We start from the raw sequence: 21,825 nt of genomic DNA on the forward strand, positions 1-21,825 counted from the left end.
AGAAATCATGTTATTAGGAGATTTCAACATAAACTGGGATGACAATAAGGACAGGAAAAACCAGACTTGTGACCACAAGTGATTTCAACAAATGTTTTTATAATGCACCTTAGGGCTATGCGCAATGCGCTGTTGCACTTTAAATAAAAATCTCAGAGAAAGAAGCACCTTAGGGCTATGTGCAATACACTTTAGCACTTTATATAAACAAAATTAGAAAAGGAAGTACGTTAGGGCTGTGTGTGATGCACGATAGCACTTTAAATTTAAAAAAAATGAGAGAAAGAAGCACCTTAGGGCTATGTGTAATGCACTATAGCACTTTAAATATATATACTTTTATTGTTATTATTATTAATATTATTATTACTTTTTTTTTTCTTAAAAGGCAATTCAGGGCTATTTGCAATGCACAGTGGCACTTTAAATAAATTATTATGATAATGAAACTCAATAATGTAAATTTATTGTATGCACTCCTGTGACTGACCAACTCTGAGTATGTGGAAGTGAACTGCTTTTCTTCTTCTATGCCCTACAGCATCCTGTCTATTCTCTTGAGACTGTAGTTGTTCTGATCCCTGTTTTTCATTTAAATGAAAAGTTACTGTATTTTATGATCCCTATGTTCTTTGTCCTGTATGTAATCCTTTTGTATATTGTTTTGTCTCTTGCCATGTCTCATTGTTAAGTGTGACATTTTATTACATCAACCTCTCTAGGGACAACAGATAGAAATTAGCCGTTGGCTATAATCTGGCATATTTAATTTTTTTTTAATGTTCATTACTACTTAAATAAAGAAATAAATATAAAAAATGAATGGGGGGGAAAGTGAACTTAAATGATTATAGAAAATGGCTGCATTGTGACAAAGAGTAAAACATTTAAGAGCAAATGCATTGGTATTCACATGTTTATTTCTTTTGTTCGCATTGGAACAACACAAAAAAGCAGAAAAAAAAAGCCAAATCTGATCATTCGACACAGAACTCCAAAAATGGACTGGACAAAATTATTGGCACCCTCAACTTAATATTTGGTAGCACACCCTTTGGAAGAAATGACTGAAATCAATCACTTTCTGTAACCATCAATGATAGTTAAGCTATTTCTGGGTGCTTTTTGAAGTGTGCTTTGGGTCATTGTCCTGCTGGAGGACCCATGACCTCTGACAGAGACCCAGCTTTCTGACACTGGGCCCTACATCGTGCCCCAAATGTCTTGTGTGGAATCATATCAGATTTGGCTTTTTTTCCTCTGCTTTTTTGTGTTGTTCCAATGCAAACAAAAGAAATGAACATGTGAATACCAATGCATTTGTTATTTCAACAATTTTGGGAGAAGTGGTGCATTCTCTGATATTTTTGGCCATGACTGTAAACATAACAGTGGTTTTTAAGTTGAGCAGTGGCCCAGTAAGGCTCGGGTTACCTGCCTATCTTTGGACAGTTTTGTTGCACTCAGTCACTGTGTTGTGCATTAGGTATAATGTAAAATGTAACTTAGTTATATACTTATAGTTTTATCCCGCATTCCTTTAATTCTTTTTTGCATTCTTATTTCTTTAGCTTTTGTACTTTTTGTTTATTAAATGTGGTTTAAGCTTGTCTGTTTCAGGAATAAGTTAGTAAGAAGATGAATAAATGAATGAATGTGGTTTAAATGTCGAGAGCTGACTGTTTATATTTCCTTTAAGATTACTAAAGTACTAAATTATCTTAACAGAATGCCACAGACAATAATGAATGGCACGTAAAATAAAAGATATGCCTTGTGAAATTTGTGGTTTTCAAATTCTGGTAATCCAACATCTTCAAAATCAATTTCGTAACCAGGCCAAAAACTGACGAAATAAAATAGTTTTCAAAAGCATTTTTCAAAATTTATTTTTCACCATAATCATCTGTTTAAACAAATGTCAAACATCACAATCATAATAGTGATTAATTCTTCAAGGATCTTGATAATAAGTCATCCAAATATTAATTTGCTCATGATAATGATAGGGTTTAGAAAATAACACTGTCGGTCCAGTCTCAGAAATGATGTAGGCACACTCACCATATCATTAAGTCATTTTGTGTGCCAAACATTTAAATGACCACTTAAAGACTAAACACCTGCCAGAAACCATACAAATTAAACTTCAGAACCGTTGAACTACTCAAATGGACGGATGGCTTTCAGTGTAGAATTAGAGTAAAATAAAGAAAGCATACTTGACTGTTAGAGAGAGAAGTGACAAACCATGGATCCCCATTATAAAGACAGACATATTTACAGAATAAGCAGCTTAGGAGCTAATGTTCATATGGGACAAAAAATCATTACATACATGTTTTTTTTTTTTAACAAAATAAAAACACAATTTTATTTTAATTATTAATTTCGAATGCTTACATGATTGCACGCTAAACATGGCAGAATTAGCTTTTTCTAGTGAAGTCATTCACACCAAATTACTCAACTATCTTAGTAGGATAAAACCATTGACCAGTAAGAAAAATCTCAGAACTGGAAAATTAGGCAGCTTTAAGTGTCCTCGAAACTCCCCTTGACATGTTTGGTTTTGGGTTCAAGCGCTTTAGAAAGATTAAGTGTGCTCAACAGAGTCAAAGGGGATTGGATTCAAGTTTTTGGAAAAAATTTATTAATGAGGATAGACAAAAGTCAATTAATCCCTTTTTGTCCTTATACTGTATATCCTCCAGATTCTGACTCACTTAAAGCTGCAGTATGTAGAATTGAATCGTGAGAATGGTATAGAAACAACCACGCTCACGATCCCCTTTCTTATTAAAACCTATCGTCCCTTACCGATATCCTTGTGGATGCGCACAACTGTGGAGCTCTTAGCGACTCTTTTCTCAATCGGGACTAGAGACAAATGTAGGGACTTTATCTTGTGTTGTATGTTAAGTTGAAGCTCCATTTATTCTATCATGTTTTGACTGTCAACTGCCAGTCTTCGTCAGAGGAGAAAGAAGACTAAATTAATCTCGCTGGAACTATTACATGGAAGTCAGGTGAAACTTCAAAGGAAGCATCAAAGGCGAACAGCAGAACCCCTCTGATGAAGACTGGCAGTTGACAGTCAAAACGTAAGATGTAAAAGTGCACTGCCCTTTGAGAACAATTTCAATTACAATATGTTCAAAGGTGAAAATGAATTTTTGACCAAATGAAGCCAAAAAAACTTACATACTGCAGCTTTAATCATGTATGACCTTCAACGTATAGTTTAGATTTCTGAATTTAAAAGGTGTTTGTGTTTAAGGTGATCAGAAATAATAATGTTAATACATGATAACTTTAATTTGCAGTTTAGAGAAGATACAGGGAGTCTGTCCACATATCTTACAGCTGCTCAGAGACTTTATCACACAGATGCCCCTGGAATGTATCAAAGTTTCCAAAGCTTTGTCCACAACTTGCACAAATAAATGTATTCTCCATGACAGCATCCGCTTTGTTCTGGTCCTCATGGTTGCTTGAAAAGTCCATTTTAAATTCAAAGGCCTCTCCGTTGTGTGTCCCATCACTCGTTGCGTTGTAATCATTTTCATGTAGACTTTGTTGATCGTGTGGTTCATAGGAATGAGTGCTATCAAGACGCTTTGGATGAAATCCCATGACTAAATACTGATTGTTGTTGCACGTTGCTTCGTGCTTGTCTTTTGTGCTAGCATCTGGTAGCAGAACACAGACGGTTTGTTCAGGGGCATTGCTGTTCTTCTCTGATCCAGATGCCCACAGCTGGCTTTGATCCATTTCTTCTGTCCCACCATGAACTCCTAAATGACCCACAGTCTGCAGATCCTCCTCATTTGGTTCTTGCTTTACAGTCACGGTTTCCTTACTTTCTGTAACACCGTGTGGAAACTCTCCATCTTGGGCCATCAGTCCATTCTTCAGTTCCACCAGGTTCTCCACCTGTGGACCATCGGGCATGGTGAACGTCAAATGATGGGACTCGAGCAAATCTGTGGATTCACCTTAAAAGAAAATGACAAAGCGTCAAAGATTGAGGAAGCACAATATTGTTCAGCTATTTGATGAGTCTAGTTGTGAAGGCTGGGACAATATGCTTTTGTCCAGATTCAATTTCATCAAATCAAACTTCATTAACAAAGTGCTTTACATCATTAAAACCTTACATATTAATTAGGATAAGGACAATGGCACATAATCATCACATTATTACAATACTCGAGCGTTAATTCACTTTATATTACGATTCAGATTTATTAAGTATTGTGATTTGATAGTAAAGATTCACGTTATTTTTTTCTTTTTTATCCTTACTTTTATTATTCAAAAATCAACGTTTAATCATATACTTCTATAAACAATATACAAGTCATAAATTCCAAAAACAATGCACATTTTAAGTCAGTCAGTCGATTCTGGTGAGATATATAATTTTTTTTTTTAATATACAACAACAAAACATGTTATATTGTAGAACAATATTTATTCCCAACTTTTGTTAGGCAGGTAAACAGGAAATTAATATTCCACAAAATTTTTATGTATATAAAACCAACAAAATTTTTATGTATATAAAACCAAATTTAAAAAGCCTTCTTTTTTTGCATTTATTTAGTTCATCATAAATAAGGCTTTCTTTACAAGCCTCTAGGCTTAGAAAACAATGTTTACTGTCTCAATATTTATTGATTCAATGTGAAAATGTAAGCATTAATTTTCTAATAAATACCTTTGGTCCTGTATTTATTAACACTAGTACAGTGCCCGTCGGAATTATGTATTCATATAGTGGGAGCTTAAGTAAAGTTGTCAATTATGCCCAAATGTTTGAAGGTAGAATCTGATAAAAGACATTTGTACAAATAAAACTATTTAGCATTTAACAGTTCTTAGTGCAGGGGTGCTTATTTTAATCTCCAGGGCTGGAGGCTGCTTCTCCTCCGGGGTTAACTCCCATACACCTCACGCTCTTATGGTACAGGCGGATGTTGTGGCGGACTCTATTCATAGGCACGCACACGCATCTCTTCTCTGCTGGCTCACTCTCAAACACGCGCACATGCATCAGCCGCGCGCATCAGCCATATACATGGTGTGGCGTGTGAACAGGTTAAAATACGTGTGTCTCACACCCAATGCATGAGACTTAAGAGCTTTGGTAGTGTGTGCGTTCGGCTCAGACGCCCCTCCCCCTCTCACGTCTGTCTGGTCTAACCTGCGTTAATTTAAAAATAAAATGAAAATAAAGTTTTAAAACGTAATCACCAAAAAAGTCCTAAATAATCGATGCACACCCTCGGGCCATGCGCAAGCTGTTAAAAACTTTTCAGGTCAATCAGGCACTGCGTCAGGGAGATATGCGCTCCACACACACGCACGCACGCACACAGACCTTCCTTGAATTTATAGATAGATATTTTACAGGGATTTCACAAGGTTTAAAAAATGCATTATATGGGTTTTCTTTCATAAACTTCTGGTACCAAATTAGGCGATACAATCATATTCACATTGTAAACTAGCTTGGTAATGCCTAGTTTTTCCTTTAACTTATGTGAACCAGCAGGAATAAGACATATTTACGTGCAAACACCAGTAGGTGTTGGTCTTACCCTCTTTGTGCGTGTTCATGTGCCCCTTCAAACTGCTCTTCTGATTGAAGAACCTCCCACAAATCTGGCAGCCGTATGGTTTCTCTCCGGTATGGATGCGTAAATGTCTCTCAAGGTGTCCGGCTCGCTCAAACACCTTGCTGCAGTACGAACAGGTGAAGTATCTCTTTGGTCTAAAGCCCTGAAAAGACGTGATGCTCCTTTGTTGGTGGTAGTCATTCAAAGAGGCTTCTCCCACACCGTGGAAGCCGACCTCTCTCGACGTGATTAATGTGTCTGACGAGTGGTAGGGAGTGTGAGGGATCGCACTGTTTCTGGGTTCTGTATTAAGCTTTTCAGGGAAAGATAAAACAGCACACGATTCTTCCATCGGTGGCTGTTGTAGCGTAAAATTCCCAGAAAAAGATGTTGTGTTTCCAGCCGAGCCGCTGACAGAATCTGTACTGCTCAGTTCAGGGTTGTGTTGTGTTCTAGGGGTCCACTGCTGACTGTCTCTCCCAACCGATGCTATGTTCTGACTTAGATCATCACTTTTTTCTCTTTTGGGCTCATTTCCAACTGGAAACAAAGATTGGGTCTGATTCTTCTCTGCGAGCTCAGGTTTTGGTTGCACAGGTGTTGGAAGAGGGCTGTCCTTTATCGGTTGGTCCTCTTGAGCTGTGGCCTGCTTCTCTTTGTCAGGAAGGGGAGCTTCATCACCAGGATTCACCTCAGGGAGCTGCGTCTGGTCCCCTATTGCCATGTTATTGGGTAAGGGCTGGATATCTGTCAAAGGAGAGAAGTCAATTATATGAATCGTCAGCAGTTTCCAAATACACAAACTTGCTGTCTAGAATTGAGTCTGATGGCTGCACAACCATGCAAAAGTCCTGGTCTAAGCCCTTTTCTAAATAATACAATTGGAAATGAATCTACCAAATATGGCCCGAAAATAAATGCATTATGTTTGGCTTGAAATCAGCTTGTCATACTTATGATTTGTACACATGGGTGGGAAGATTAATCCCTGAATTGATGCAATGAGATGATTCAAAGGTTGAGGTTACAGCCCATCGTAGAAAAAAAAACTGTGCGCAGAGACAGACTTGGATTCTCATCGAGAGCATAATTTTGGGGAAATCAAGAATAAAGTCGAAATGTCGAGAAAAAAGTTGACATTTCAAGATTAAAGTTCAAATGTCAAGATGAAAGTTGAAATATAATGTTGAGATTAAAGTCGAAAAGACAAGATTAAAGTCAAAATACAATATTGTGCTAAAAGTTGAAGGTTTGCTGTTAAAGTCAAATCTACGGAAGCTGACTAGGGCCAATTCACCATACACGAAACATCAAAACTGGTCCTAATCTGGTTTTTCCTTCTGAGCAGATTAGGTTTTTGCCAATATCTCTTCAAAGTCCTTAAAGAGATTACAATGCCGTGTTTATAAACTAAAAAAGAAAGAATCTCTTTTCTTTTATACTAAATTTTTAGGTATAGTTTAACACATTCATCGACACAGCATTTTGTAGACGGCCATGATCTGCTGTTTGTTGTCATATGATGAATTGGCCCTCGTCAGCTTCCTAAGATTTGACTTCATTAGCAAACCTTCGACTTTTACCACAATATTGTATTTTGAGATAATTTTCAAAATTTCGACTTTCATCTCAATATTCTATTTCAACTTTATTCCTGAATTTTCAACTTTAATCTTGGCATTTTGACTTTATTCTTGATTTGCCCAAAATTATTTTTTCAATCAAAATTGGCCCTAATCCTCTTCTGTACTTATCCAATTGTCATCATGAATGTATAAGAATAAAGATAAATGTTTGTTATTTATTATATACGTCTTCAGTTTCTAGATAAAACAGTTGATTTTAGAATTTGGCCTTAACAGGAAGTGTTATTAAACCGTGTAATGGCAGGAGGTAAGTCACGCGAGATGTTCTGAGAGTCACATGACAAGCTGAGAAAATTCAACATGGCGGCTCGCTGCCGTGACTAGTTTACCGATCCTGTTTACGTGCACATACTAACGATTTTTACCGTTAAATCAACGCCACCAACGAGAGCCGACCACGCGCCCTCTCACCAGCCAGAGTGGAGGACCTCGAGGACTTCATAGATAGATATTACGCTGAGTACGTGATGGAGTCCGGCCCAAAAGCCAGTACATCAGGTAAGTCGGCGAAGCGCCGGAAAAACGATTCGGCCACCGATACATCAGACCTCGAGGTAGAATCCCACACGGAACTCCTACAGACCATAATTAAGAGGCTGGATGTGCTCGACTTACTGCACCGAGACGTTCAGGAAATGAAAGTCAGCCTGGAATTTGCCTATCAACAAATCCAGGACTTACAAAAAGATAATCATGATATCCATTCGGCTTTATCTGCGGTGAGCTCCGAGGTAAAAGAGCTGAAAAAAGAAAACAAGTTTCTTAAAGAATCAGTCCTGGATATCCAATCTCGCAGTATGAGAGACAACGTAATATTCTCAGGTATTCCAGAGACCCCCAACGATGACCCACATGCTCTGCTGAAAGACTTCATGTCGTCGGCGCTTAAAATCCCGGCAGAAACCGTGAAAAACATCACATTTCACCGTGTCCATCGCCTCGGACCACGGAGAGGAAACCGTCCACGTCCCATCATTGCCAAATTTGAGCACTTTCAACAGAAGATCCAGGTTAAAAGTAAAGGTCGGGAACTTAAAGGTACGCAATTCGGCATGAATGATCAATTCCCTCGGGAAATAAACGAACGTCGAAAAACCCTGTATCCTATCTTTAAAGAAAACCGACAGAAAGGCAAAAATTCCAAACTGGTCGTAGACAAGCTTTACATAGATGGCCAACTGTTTAGGGACTTAAACATCACGCCCTGGCTCTACTGAGAAAGACAAATCTAAAAATAATAATAATAATGAAGTTAAAAAAAAAACACAACACAGGTGTTATGTGAGTTAACATTGAAAGGATAATTCTCCACTTATGGTGAAGCTAAGGTAGCATTATTTTTAAAAAAAATTAAAATAAATATATATGTTGTATGTGTGTATGTATATATCTGTACATTAAAAAAAAAAAAAAAAAGGGCAAATAAAAACAATAAATACATTTAAAAAAAAAAAAAAAAAAAGTGTGTATGTATGTGTGTGTGTGTGTGTATGTATGTATGTATACATATGTATGTATGTATGTGTGTATATGCATGTGTTTATATATGTATGTGTATGTAGATGTGTGTGTATGTATATGTATGTGTGTATATATATATATATATATATGTGTATATGTTTATGTGTGTGTATATATGTGCATGTATATGTATGTATGTGTGTATGTGTATGTATGTGTGTATGTATATATGTATATATATGTCTATGTATATATGTATATATATGTTTATATGTATGTGTATGTGTGTATGTATGTATGTATGTATATATGTATGTATGTATGTGTGTATATATATATATATATATATAAATAGAGAAAATATATATAAAATAATGATAACTCCAAAAAAAAAAAAAAAAAAAATTAAAAAAAATATATGTATATATATATATATAACAATAATAATAATTAAAATAAATAAATACATAAAGATAATAATAACACTAAAATAAAAACATGGATAGGTATATATAGACACGTATGTGTATGTATGTTTGTATGTATGCTACATATTGGCTTAGATTTTGGTAAACACTTTTTGGCACGTACTCTCTCACAGGACACTCTCTACCCTCATGTCAACTCACTCGTCTCGAACCCCTCACTCTTTTTTTTCTTTCACACTCACTCAACACCCACAACACCCCCCACCTCCTATACCTCCTATAATTACCCCATGCTCCTTTTACTCTTTTGATATTGGTTGTTGTCATTGTATGTTTGTGCTTTTCACTAACCTATTCAATCCAGTCCTTTACCCCGTGGTGCTATCGCATGATAAATATGTCTCCTCTTCTTTCTTTCCTTGCATCCAAGCTTTTTACAACACAGTGCACAAATGCTCACAGATTCTCACTTATGCTCACACCTGTATGGACTAACACTCACCTCATTCTATGTATCAGTTTACAGTAACTTCTTGGAATGTGCGTGGCATTCGCTCACAGGCTAAAAAGATTAAGATATTTGACTATGTATCAAGATTAAATGCAGACATTGTCTTCTTTCAAGAAACTCACTTACTTAAATCAGAAGAAAAATCCCTGACAGATTCAAATTTTAACAAGATATATAATTCATGTTTTAATTCCAGACAAAGAGGAGTCTCGGTTCTTCTCAACAAAAGGTTACCCGTTAACATAATCAACTCCGTCATAGACCCAGAGGGTAGATATATTATTATCAAAGTAGTAATCTATAATAAATGTTTCACAATTCTTAATCTATATGCCCCCAATAATGATGACCCTGATTTTTTCCATAGAATTTTCTCAGAGCTTTCAGACCTTTCTGCAGACTCGTCTCTAATCATCGGAGGTGACTTCAATCTGGCGCTCAACACATCATTGGACAGATCTAGTAAGTGCTCAAATACAAAACCATCTCGATCTGCTAAAGTATTAATGGATTACATGGAAGACCTTGGAATAGGAGATGTATGGAGACTGAATAACCCAACTAAAAAAGAATATACCTTCTTCTCCCCTGTGCATAAATCCTTCTCCCGAATTGACTTTTTTCTTTCAAATAATTCCATCGTACATAAGATGTCCTCTAAAATACATCCTATAATTATTAGCGATCATGCCCCAATATCCCTCACCCTGCAGTGTGACTCTAATCAGAAAGTATCCTCTCTATGGCGCTTTAACACTTCATTACTTAATGACAGTAAATTTGAAAAAATTATAAGAAAAGAATGGGAGGACTTTCTATTGACAAACGACTCCCCGGAAATATCACCGTCCCTACTCTGGGAAACTGGCAAGGCTGTCATTAGAGGGAAGATTATATCATACTCTTCTTTTAAGAAAAAACAGGAACAGATGGCAGAAAAAACACTTGAAGAAAAGATCAAAAAACTTACGGAAGAATACGCAGCTAACCCTTCTGAACTTTTATGGGAAAAACTCCAAAATACAAAACTTAATCTGAATATCATCTTATCTAAAAAAAACGACTTCATTTTGCAACAATTACGATACAAAAACTTTGACTACAATAATAAATCAGGCAAATATTTAGCAAATCAGCTCAAACATAGTAAAGAAAATTCCTTTATAGCAGCAATTTCTGATAACGCAGGTCAAACTTTAAACTTACCTCAGGACATTAATAACATCTTTCATGATTATTATCAAAACTTATACTCATCAAATTTAAACCCTGACCCTGAAGATATTAAAACCTTTCTTAATAAACTAAACCTACCACAGCTCACTATAGATCAGAAAACCACCTTAGACTCACCATTAACCTTACAAGAATTACAAAATGCTTTAGATAGCATGTCAACAGGCAAAGCACCAGGTCCAGATGGGTTCCCTGCTGAATTCCTTAAACATTTCTGGTCAATGCTGGCTCCACTATTTTTCAGAGTAGTAACAGAGATCAAAAATAAAGGGCATGTAGGAGGTCACATGAATACAGCGAACATTAAATTGTTACTTAAACCAGACAAAAACCCCATATTACCCTCAAGCTATCGTCCCATCTCACTTATTAACACAGACTTAAAAATTATTTCCAAAGCACTCACATCCAGGTTAGAGAAAGTAGTACAGTCAATTATACACCAAGACCAGACAGGTTTTATTAAAAATAGACACTCCACAGACAATGTGAGAAGACTGTTTAATGTGATCAACATGGCACAGAACTCTAAAAAGAAAACAATAATCTTGTCACTCGATGCAGAAAAAGCATTTGATAGAGTAAACTGGTCATTCCTCCTAACTGTCCTTGGCAAATTTGGCTTCGGAGAATCATTCATACAATGGATCTCCACCCTGTACAATAAACCTAAGGCCTCAGTAACCACAAACAAAATAACATCCCAAAGCTTCACACTGCAGAGGGGAACCAGACAAGGCTGTCCACTCTCACCTTTGCTTTTTGCAATATTCGTTGAACCTCTCGCAGCAGCTGTACGTCAGAACTCTGTTATTAAAGGAATCCACTCATCCATCTCAGAACACAAAATTAATCTCTACGCGGATGACATTTTACTCTATTTGGAAGAACCGCAATCCTCTTTAGAGGAAGTATTTAATCTAATAAACAGCTTCTCTAAATTATCAGACTATTCCATTAACTGGACAAAATCATCAATCCTCCCTTTGACAAAAAACTCTTGGAATCCTGCACACCAAAATCCACAACACCCCTCCACCACAAATACAATTAAATATCTAGGCTTAAATATATCACCAAACTTAAATGAATTAATTAAACTAAATCATGATCCGATGTTGGACAAAGTCACAGAAGATCTGCGGAGATGGAACAATCTCCCCATCTCACTACTTGGCAGGATAGCCTCAGTTAAAATGAAAATCTTACCAAAAATAAACTACTTGTTCTCAATGATACCACTAAAACCACCAAAACAATGGTTTCAAAGATTAGATTCTACAACTACAAAATTCTATACTAGAAATAAAAAACCTAAAATAAGCCTTTCTACCCATCAAAAAAACAAAGACGAGGGTGGTTTAGAAGCCCCTAATTTCATGCATTATTACTTAGCAAACCAAATACTATATTTAACAGAATGGCTAAATCCAAAAGAATACTACAACACCTGGCTAGAAATAGAACAGTTAGACTGCAAACACATTAAACTCTCTGATCTCCCTTTTATCACTGCGACCCTCAAACATCACAACTGCTTTAAAAACCCACTAATTGCCTCCACACTGACTGCATGGTGGAAAGCCCTGGACATCACAAATGGCCAATTAAAAACTAGTATACTCTCTCCAATCTGGCACAACCCCGACTTTAAAAATAAAAAAACACCACTCTATCTGAAGACATGGGAAGAGAGTGGAATCACTCATCTCCAAGACCTTTTTGAAAATGACAAGATCAGGTCATATAACAATCTAACCCAAGCATTCGATATAAATAAAAGTAACTTTCTACAGTACTTACAAGTAACAGAGACAATAAAGAAAACCACTCCACTAGACTTAACTACGTTACAACCTCCAGAACTGGCTATATATATGAAAAAAATCTCAACAAAATCAAAAAAACTCTCAAAAATATACAGAGCGCTTTCGAACACTAACTGTAATTACTTACCAATCGCGAAGTGGGAGGCCGAACTCTCAATCACCCCGAGCACTGATTTCTGGGCAGAAATTTGTTGTAATACTTTTAAGATGACAAAAAACACAAACCTTCAGCTAATTCAATACAAGGTCCTCCACAGATCCCACATTACCCAACAGAAAATGCATAAAATGGGCTTCTCAGCAACAGACATCTGCTCTCAGTGCACCCAGAATACAGCGGATTCCTATTTACATGCCTTATGGCTTTGCTCCCCAGTTCAACACTTTTGGATTCTAATCACTGAAAAACTGTCCTCCATTTTGGACTACAGAATTCCTTTATCTCCAAATCTTTGTTTGATTGGAGACCTGACAATGCTTCAACCTCCAGCAAACCAATCACAATCAATCCTTGCGGCACTAGCCATAGCAAAAAAAACAATATTACTAAATTGGAAAGACAAAAAATCCTTAAACATAAACCAATGGCAAAATCTCCTCACAGAATTTATTTCCATGGAAAAGATGTCTGCTCTCAGAAAACAAAAAAAAATAACGTGCTTTGAGGAGCGTTGGACTCCTTTTTTAATTGCATTAAATCTAAATTTTTAAAAGCCTGATGATCTAGCCTGCAAGCGACTGCCAGCACCACTCTTTACTAACGCACTAGCCCAACTGTAGGCCGGGGCCGCCTTGGGCCTCTGGGGTGGTCTTGGTCAGGATGGCTGGGGTGGGTTGCCGGGGTGCCTTGTTGCCTCAGCACGGGTGTGCATTCCTTCTGGGTGTTCACGGGGTCCCGGGGCTGTTTGATTTGGCGCCGTTGCCCCTTGCATGCGCATCTGGTTGGTCTCTGGGGCTGGGGCCCTGCGTGCTCCCCTGCCGCTCCTTCCCCTTGCTCCCTGTCCCCCTGTCTCGTCCTCCCCCCCTCCTCCTCCTTTGCTCTTGCGCCCGCCATCCTGTGGGGTTGGGTTTGGGGGGCTCCCGTTGGCCTGGGGCGCTGGTGGGGGGGCTGTGGCTCCCGCCTGGGGGGCGGGCGGTGCCGTGCCGGGTGGGTTGGCTGGGGGGTGGTCTCGTTGGGGGGCCTGGGGTGGTGGGGTCCTTGGCTCCGGTCCGGGGGGATCCGGGGTGGGGGTGGCTTTGGGGGTGGCTGCTGCCCGGGGTCGGCGATTGCCTCCTGGGTTGCTGGGTGGCGGGGTGTGGCTGTGGGTTGCTCCGTCGGCCCTTGCGGGTCCTTGGCTTGGCTCCCTGGGGCGCACCTTTGCTAGGGATGTCGCTTGCGCGACGGGCTAGGCGGGGCCCCCTCGGGGGCTTTTTGTACGACCGCAATGGCCGGGGTGTGGACGTTATGGCTAGGGGGTGGGGTGAGGGGTGCTATGGGGCCTCCCCGGGGGTCGTGTTGGGCGGGTGTGCGGGGGCGCGGCGCGTGGTTCCTGGCCCGGTGGATCCGCGTTGGGATTGGCTGGTCTGCTGGCTGGGTGCACCGGGCGCCGTGGGCGCGATTCCGGGGCGGGGGTGCCCCGGGGGCGGATCCTTGGGCTACGTGTCCGGGGAGGTGCTCTCCGGCCATCTGCCCGGGGACCGGCCGCGGCTCGTGGCGGCGCTGCGCAGCCTTGGGCGGGGCGGGGCTGGTGGCCTTGGGCCCGCTGTTGTTTGGGGTGTGCTGGCGTCGGGGGGGTGTCTCGTGCCGGTGCGTGGGTCGTCGGGGATTGCCTCCGTGGGGGGGGGGGGGCTCTATTGGCGCCGTTGGTGTGGGGGGGCGGTTCCGGGCTGGGGGTGCTTCGGTACTCTGGCTTGCCGGTCCGTGGCTGGCGGGATGGCCCTGCTTGGCGGTGGATGGCGTCCTCTCTCGTCGGGGGGGCCGGGGCCGCCTCCCGGTGGAGAGTGTTGTATCGTGGCGCCGGGTGGGCCTGTGCTGGCCCTGGTGCGGGCATGGGCCTCCCCCCCGCTCGGCCGCTCCCCTTGGTGGCGGGGTGGCGTTGCTCCGGGCCGGCGGGCGGCGGGGGTCGCCCCCTGGGGCGCCGGGGGATGTTGTTGGTGCCTGGCTGTGCCCGGGGGTGGGGGGTGTCGCCGTGCTCCGCGGGGCCGGCGCGGTCTGGGGGGTGCCGTGGGGGGGGGTCTCCGGCTGTGCTGTTCCGGGGCCCGCAGTGCCACTTGCCCGTCTGCGCCATCTACCCTCTCGCGTGGCCCGCCACGCGGACGGGCCCGGCTCACACTGGACAGGCCTCCTACATGTTCACTTCACCCCACTCCCAGCTGGTCTGGCTCACTCACAAAATGCACCACACACCAATACCCAACCCTTGGGGGGCTGGATGGTGGGGCTGGGGGTGGAGGGGGCCGCCACCTGTGTTACTATGTAGTGGCGTGGGGGCGGCCCTCCCACCTCTAGTTGCCCTACTAATCCCTCCAATTTTAATCGCACCTCAACATGTCACCCCCCGGAGGGTGTATCATCTTTTACACCCTCCGGCCTATTACACCACATACACATAAATCCACAGAGGCTGGAGGGGGAGCACCGTTCCCCTCCATCCCCCTTCTTTTAATTACACCCCATACATTCACCAAACACACACATTCACACAGGGGATCGGGAAGTGCCTCTCCATTGGGGAATGGAGAGGCACCATAACAGGGTGGTGGGTTGGTACACATATTTGGGCCTCTCCGGTGGGGGCCTGGCCCCTCTGTTGGTGGCTGGGCCACTGCATAGAGCAAAAGCACATCAAGATGGTGCGGTCGGGCGTGGCGGTGGGTCTCGGGGGGGGCTTTGCCGGGGTCTCTCCTTGCGGGGTCTTTCCGGGCTGTGTCGGCCGGGTGGGGCGCGGGGGTGCCTCTCCCCCTTGGGTGTGGCTTGGTGCTTGCTTTGTCTCCTGGTGGCCTTGGGGGCGGGCCCCGCGGTGTGCGGGCCCGGGGCGGCCTGCCTCGCCGGTTTGGGGGGGTGGGTGTGCTGGGGGGGTGCTGGTGTCCTCGCCGGGGTTGGGGCGGGGTTGCTTGGCGCCTCGGGGTGATGCTGTTTACTGGGGGGCGGCGCTAGCTGTTCCGGTGGTGGAGGTTGCTGTCGGCCGCCTGGTGGGTCTGTCCTGCCGTTTGCGGACTGGTGGGTGGGTCCGGGGCATCTTTGGCTGGGGGCTGCTGTCCCGCACTTGATGTGTGCCGTTGGGGTGCCTCCGTCCCCGCGGTGGGGATCGCCGGTTGCTCGCGGGCCGGCGGGGGGCGCTGCTCCGTGGCTGGCGCTGTCCGGGGGGCGGCGGGCCCTGGGCTGCTGGCCGTGGGCTGTCCGGGGCTGTGCGGTCCTGCTGGGCCGTGGCCGGGTCCCGGGCGGGGGTGGGGGATGCGTCCCGGGGGGCTTGGCCCGGGGGCTTGCCCTTGGGGGGTCCTGGTCCCGGGGGGTGCTCCTGGGGCCCGGGGTGCTTGGCCTGCTGGCCGGGCCGGTCCTGGCGGGGGTCTTTCGGGGCGGGTGGCGCGTGCCGCGCCCTTGCGTACCTACTGGTACGGCCCCTGCTTGGGCAGTGCCCCGTGAGGTAGGGTGTCGGGGGCCGGAATAGGGGGCCACATCCCGGCGGGGCGGTCTGGCTTGGCCCTTGGAGGGGGCCCTGGCTTTAAAAAAAAAAAAAAAAAGAACTGAAGCTCGTGGCGCGGGCGGCATCAGTGAAGGGTGATCTGGGGCGCCGTGGGGGGCTAGGTTGGGGTGCCTGGGGGCCGGCGGGGAGACTCCCAGCGGCCCCCTGGTGCCTTATGCGGCTTGGGGTGTGGTCGTCCTCCCTGGGCGGGCTGCTCCTGGTGCTGCATCCGTTCCGGGTCCTTCTGGCCTGGGGTCGGGCCCCTGCTGGCTCTGGGCTCGCCGGCGGGTGCCCACTGGCTGCCTGTTCGGCGCGGTTCTGGTCGTCTGCTGGGTGTGGGCTTCGGCTCCTCCGCTGGGGCCTCGGGCAGGGAGTTCTCTGGGCCCTCCCCTCGGGGGGTTAGGCGCGGGGGTGGGGTGGGGGGGTGGGGGGGTCGATGGGGTGGGGGGTCTGGGGGTTGGGGGTGGGATCGGTGGCGTGGTGCGCTGGGTCCTTGGCTCCTTGGGGCTTTCTCGGGTGTGTATGGGGGGGCGATGGCTGCCTCTCGGCTTGGGATCTTGGGGGCGTTCGGGGGACTGCTTGGCCGTGGGGTGGTCGCCGGGGGCCCTTAGGCTGCCTGCTCTTGCTGCTGGCCTGACTGCTTAGTCGGGCCCGGGGGCGGCTCTTGGGTTTTGCAGTGGCGGTACTTGGAAATACATTTGTCATGGATGCACTGGCCTTGGGCTGTGGGATAACACTCATACTGGGCTCAACCTTAGACACGTTGTTCCCAAATACCTGTTTTATGGAATTTCCACTCACCTCTTCCTCTGTTCACAGCCACCACCATTATTCCTAAACCACACACTGGTCACCAAACTGGCTTGACAACACAACAATAAACACAATATACACAACCACAATTTCACATCGCATCACTTAAAACTATTCCTCACCCATTCCATATCCTATCTTGTATCCCTCTTCCCTGCTAACTTCCCCACCCCCCTCCAACCCCTCACCTTGGTGTAACACTGCCCTCTCTTTTTTACATCCTCCCTTTAATAAAGTATTTCTTACCCTTCCCTAGGGAGGGCTGGTGACGGTCACAATTATGCAATGAAATAAATAAATTTATTTAATTGCAATAATAAAATATGCATTGCTGTCAAAAGATTGCACTTCTTGTAGTGTTAACCTTCGAAAGCATGTGCAGACAAGGTAAAAAAAAAAAAAAAAAAAAAAATAAAAAAAAAAAAAAAAAAAAAAAAAATTAAACCGTGTAATGACCGATATTTACAACAGGTTTATAAAATAACTAAGAATTAGGTCTACCCTTGGTTGGGAATCATTGATCTTATGGACCTTGAACAGTTTGACTTACATCTTCTGTGAGTCTTCATGTGCTCCTTGACGCTGCATTTCTGATTGAACCTCCTCCCACATATCTCACATCCATACGGTTTCTCTCCAGTGTGAATCCTTTTATGTCTCTCCAGGTGGCCGGCACGCTCAAAGTATTTGCCACAGTATGGACAGAAATAACCTTTCTTAAACAACAGCTTCTTCACCGTTCTCTGTCGCGCTGTGTTGTTAGCATTATGGAAGTGACTGTAACCCAACAGGCCCCGACCTAAAGGGCCCTGTTGGACTCCATCAGATCTGCTGCCAGTCGGGGTTTGTTCGCTGCAGGAAGAAAACTCAGGAAGACACGACAGAGAGTTTTGGCCTGAATGTAGATAGTCCGTGTGTGGTTGTTCAGAGTCTTTGTGTGCGGGTCTCCACGGGCTGTTTTTATAGAGCGTTAGCATTGGTTTCTGCATGTCGGGCTGTCCTGGTGCATCCTCGCCTCTCTTTTCAACAGGTTCAATTTTAATCTGGACTTCAGGAACAGGAAGGGGACTTGGGTTCGGATCGAGATTCCTCTCAGCACCGACACAAGCTTGACTTTCTGTGGAAAAGACAAGGAGGATGTCTTCGTTAACATGGTTAAGTCAGAGTTGGATTGACCATCTTCAAAGTGAAGGACCGAGAAAAAGCTGATTCACACATTTCTGGTGTTTGGGCCATTTTAGACCATCTTTTTTTATTTATTTATTTTTTTTATTTACTGTTGCCCAAACTTTTCACTGTCGTACCCCTTCACACCTTTAACCCGAAGCCATGTATTCCCTACTCCTGCACACTTAAAAAAACATAATGTAATATACAATGTAAAACTACAGTGAAATTTGTCCCTGAATTTTACCTATCCTGTTGAGGAATGATACATAATAATAATAATAATAATTCATTTTATTTCTAAGCGCTTTTTAAAAAAAACTCAGACACTTTACAGTTAAAACAATTACACACAAGTACAAAAAGAAACTAACAACAACAAAGGTTGTAATAATTAATTATATTAATAATAACTAGAATATTTGCATGTCATGAAGAAAATGCAAGTGAGGATTTAGGTGCTGGCCCGAGTCATCCTGCCTTAGCTTAGCATTAGCTAGCATTAACATTAGCCTAGAAATAGCATTAACCTAGCATTAGCATTGACCTAGCATTAACTTTAACCTTGCATTAGCATTAGCCTAGCAAAATAGCATCAACCTAACATTAGCTTAACATTAACATTCACTTTAACCTAGCATTAGCGTTAACCTAGCATTAGCATTAGCTGATCTATTTATATTCCAGTTTTTAATTTTCATTCACGTACCCCCTATGACAATTTGTGTACCCCCGTACCCCATTTTGGGAACCTAGGCTTTAGGGAGTAGTTATACAATTTCATTTTTAGACATTTCAAACAGGCTCATTAACAGTAAATGTAGGGGCAACTATAACACTGGTTCTGGCATTTTCTCTGGCATTGTACAACTAGTCATTCCTAGTAAAACTAAGTAATGTACAGTAATCTTTACTAGCAAGCATTCCATAATGTATCAGTATATATTATTTTAAATATTATATATATTACAATGATTTTCACCAAATAAGGCTTTTCTTCTAGGATTTTTTTTTACACATGAATGCAAAATATGTATGGGTAATCACTGTGTACTGGGTTGACATGCATGTTTGTATTCAAAATATTAAAAAAATAAATAAATAAATAAAATGAAAAAGCTCAATAAAAAACAACAACATACAATTCAGTACTAAACCTATATTCTCATTAGAACAGGGGTGTCAAACTCATTCCTTTTCTGTGGCCATATACAATATATGACCTCATTTGAACTCAAGAGTGAGAGCCAGAACGTCTAGGGGTATGATTCTCGCTTGGACTGCTTATGAACTAAAACATAATAATGTGTTTATACAAGAAAATACAGCACTGTCAACAGAGCTATTACCAGCTAGAATAGCCTTGATGCAGAGACAAAACAAGCTGCAAACTTGGCTAGATATAAAGAAAAAACTCGGAAGACATTTTTGCAAGAATACGAGATCAACACATCAGTGAGAAAGAAGATGAACTTTTCTTTTGAACTGGAGGAACACAAACAACATCTGGGAATGAAATCTACGGGGAAGAAGGACGACACGAACAACGATGAAGAGGAAGAATAAAAAAAAAAAAAAGAAGACAACACTGACTACAGATGAGAATAAATCCTACACAAAAAAAAGGAAATAAAAAATATGAAATTGTGTTCAGAACCAAAGAATGTTTGACCAGAGAGACGAGCTCTGATGTAAATTTTCTGTGTTCAAAATAGGGGACGGGACTCGGATAAGCAACCTGCTTCTCTCGTCTCCTTTTTCGGCATGTACAAAAAAAAAAAAAAAAAAAAAAAAAAAGAGAAAACTTCTGTGAATGCAACCATGTCGGAAATAAACTGAATAAATGAAAAAAAAATAAATAAACGTAAATGAATAAGCTTTTTCTTCACCTGTACTATTTCTTTATTTATTTCATTCAGGATTTATTTTTAATTAAATTATATTGTTTTGCATAGTTCATCAATGGATTCTTCTGACAATGAAAAATAAAAGAAAATAGTACAGTATCTTTATTTTTGAAGAAAAAATATTAATATTTTTCAGTCATCATTTCTCTACAGTCTCATTTTGTAAAATAAATCGTGAGAGAATCGTATCGTGAACCCAGTATCATGAATAGAATCATATCGGGAGTTGAGTGAATCGTTACATCCCTAGAAATAAGTAATAAAAGTATGTATGATGTGCTGATATTGTATCTGATCGATATCAGTATCGACCAATACGCAAGGCTGCAATATTGGTATCGTATCGGAAGTGAAAAAGTTGTATCGGGACATCCCTACTTATTAGCTAACAAATTATTGTAAGAAGTGTAAATTGTTGGCTGTAGAAACACACACAAAACCACACGCTTGTGTTCAACATTTTTTGAGGGGGGAGGGCCTTCTTTTGTGTCCCGCCCCACTTGTTGAGAACCGCTGCTTTCGCCCTATAGCGGCAGTGCTTTGGCCCGGGTTGCCCTCACCGTCTCTGTCGTGGTACCGGGCGATGGGTCCGTGGGTGTCCGCTAGCTGCTGCACCGCCCGCAGCTCTCCGTGCAGCAGCTGGATGTTGCTCTTCAGCTTCTGGATCTCATTTTCCCGCTGACACACCTCCAGACGGAGCACCACCATGCCGTCCTCCACAACTTTGGCGATTTCTGCCGCGGCCGCTTTGGACAAGGCGTCGATAACGGAGGCGATCTGTGCGCGCAGAGTAACGCCGCTCAACATGGTTTAAACCGGGGCCGAGCAGCATGGAAGGAAGACGGTCACTAGCCGAAGCGTCGCTTTTATTTCCCCCACAGACACAGGCCACTAAACAATCCCTGTGTTGGTGTTTTTCAATGAGGGCCGCCACTGCTACTGGTAAAGAGAAAGAGCGGAGACGCTAAATCTCCTATTCCGGACGTGATGACACAATACCGTAAAGAACAACAAAGCAGCGCAACAATTTTTACTCTACAGTATTTTCACAATCCAAAACTGCCTTACTGAAAAATATTAATAACTATTTCATACTGTAGCTGCACCATCACCTTAATATCATAGTAATAAAGCATTATTTGACCTAAAACCAGTCAGACTATAAATATAGTGTTCAATTTTAGTGACTGTGCAGAAAAATAAAAATATTTCCAGGCAGCCAAAAAAAAATCCATAAATTAATTTAAAATAGATAAATTGATAAACTGAGAACAATGTACCTAATATTTCCTAAATGAAAGAAATACATATCAAAATGATGAACAACATTTTTCCATCCAAAGAATTACTTGGACTATAAGTTTTAATATTGATTATAATATATGCACATTGAGCCTATGGACCATGTATTTTTCTCAGTATAATACAAACACTTGGACTTAATATTCACAAATGTGTCAAACAGACAATAATCTCATTGTTTAGAGCTTTGATATAACCTTTGGTATATAATCTGACAAAACAAAAATTAAAAACCTGTT

At 42.4% G+C, this 21,825-nt stretch overlaps 1 protein-coding gene across 2 annotated transcripts; it reads right to left on the reverse strand.

The window, feature by feature from the left end:
* Nucleotides 1–1,999: 1,999 nt before the first annotated feature.
* On the reverse strand, nucleotides 2,000–21,253 carry LOC114478742 (zinc finger E-box-binding homeobox 1-like). 2 transcript variants are annotated; one of them, XM_028471945.1, is made up of 4 exons: nucleotides 20,845–21,253; nucleotides 17,761–18,327; nucleotides 5,607–6,371; nucleotides 2,000–3,998 (listed from the first exon to the last, which is right to left on the reverse strand). In XM_028471945.1, the coding sequence occupies exons 1-4, from the start codon at nucleotides 21,089–21,091 to the stop codon at nucleotides 3,361–3,363; spliced, it is 2,217 nt and encodes a 738-aa protein (XP_028327746.1). In that variant the 5' UTR covers nucleotides 21,092–21,253; the 3' UTR covers nucleotides 2,000–3,360. The 2 variants fall into 2 exon arrangements, with proteins under 2 accessions (XP_028327746.1, XP_028327745.1); XM_028471944.1 differs by lacking the exon at nucleotides 17,761–18,327.
* Between the last annotated feature and the right edge of the window lie 572 nt (nucleotides 21,254–21,825).

The sequence above is a fragment of the Gouania willdenowi genome, chromosome 17 (genome assembly GCF_900634775.1).
Source record: "Gouania willdenowi chromosome 17, fGouWil2.1, whole genome shotgun sequence".
Taxonomy (NCBI): domain Eukaryota; kingdom Metazoa; phylum Chordata; class Actinopteri; order Blenniiformes; family Gobiesocidae; genus Gouania; species Gouania willdenowi.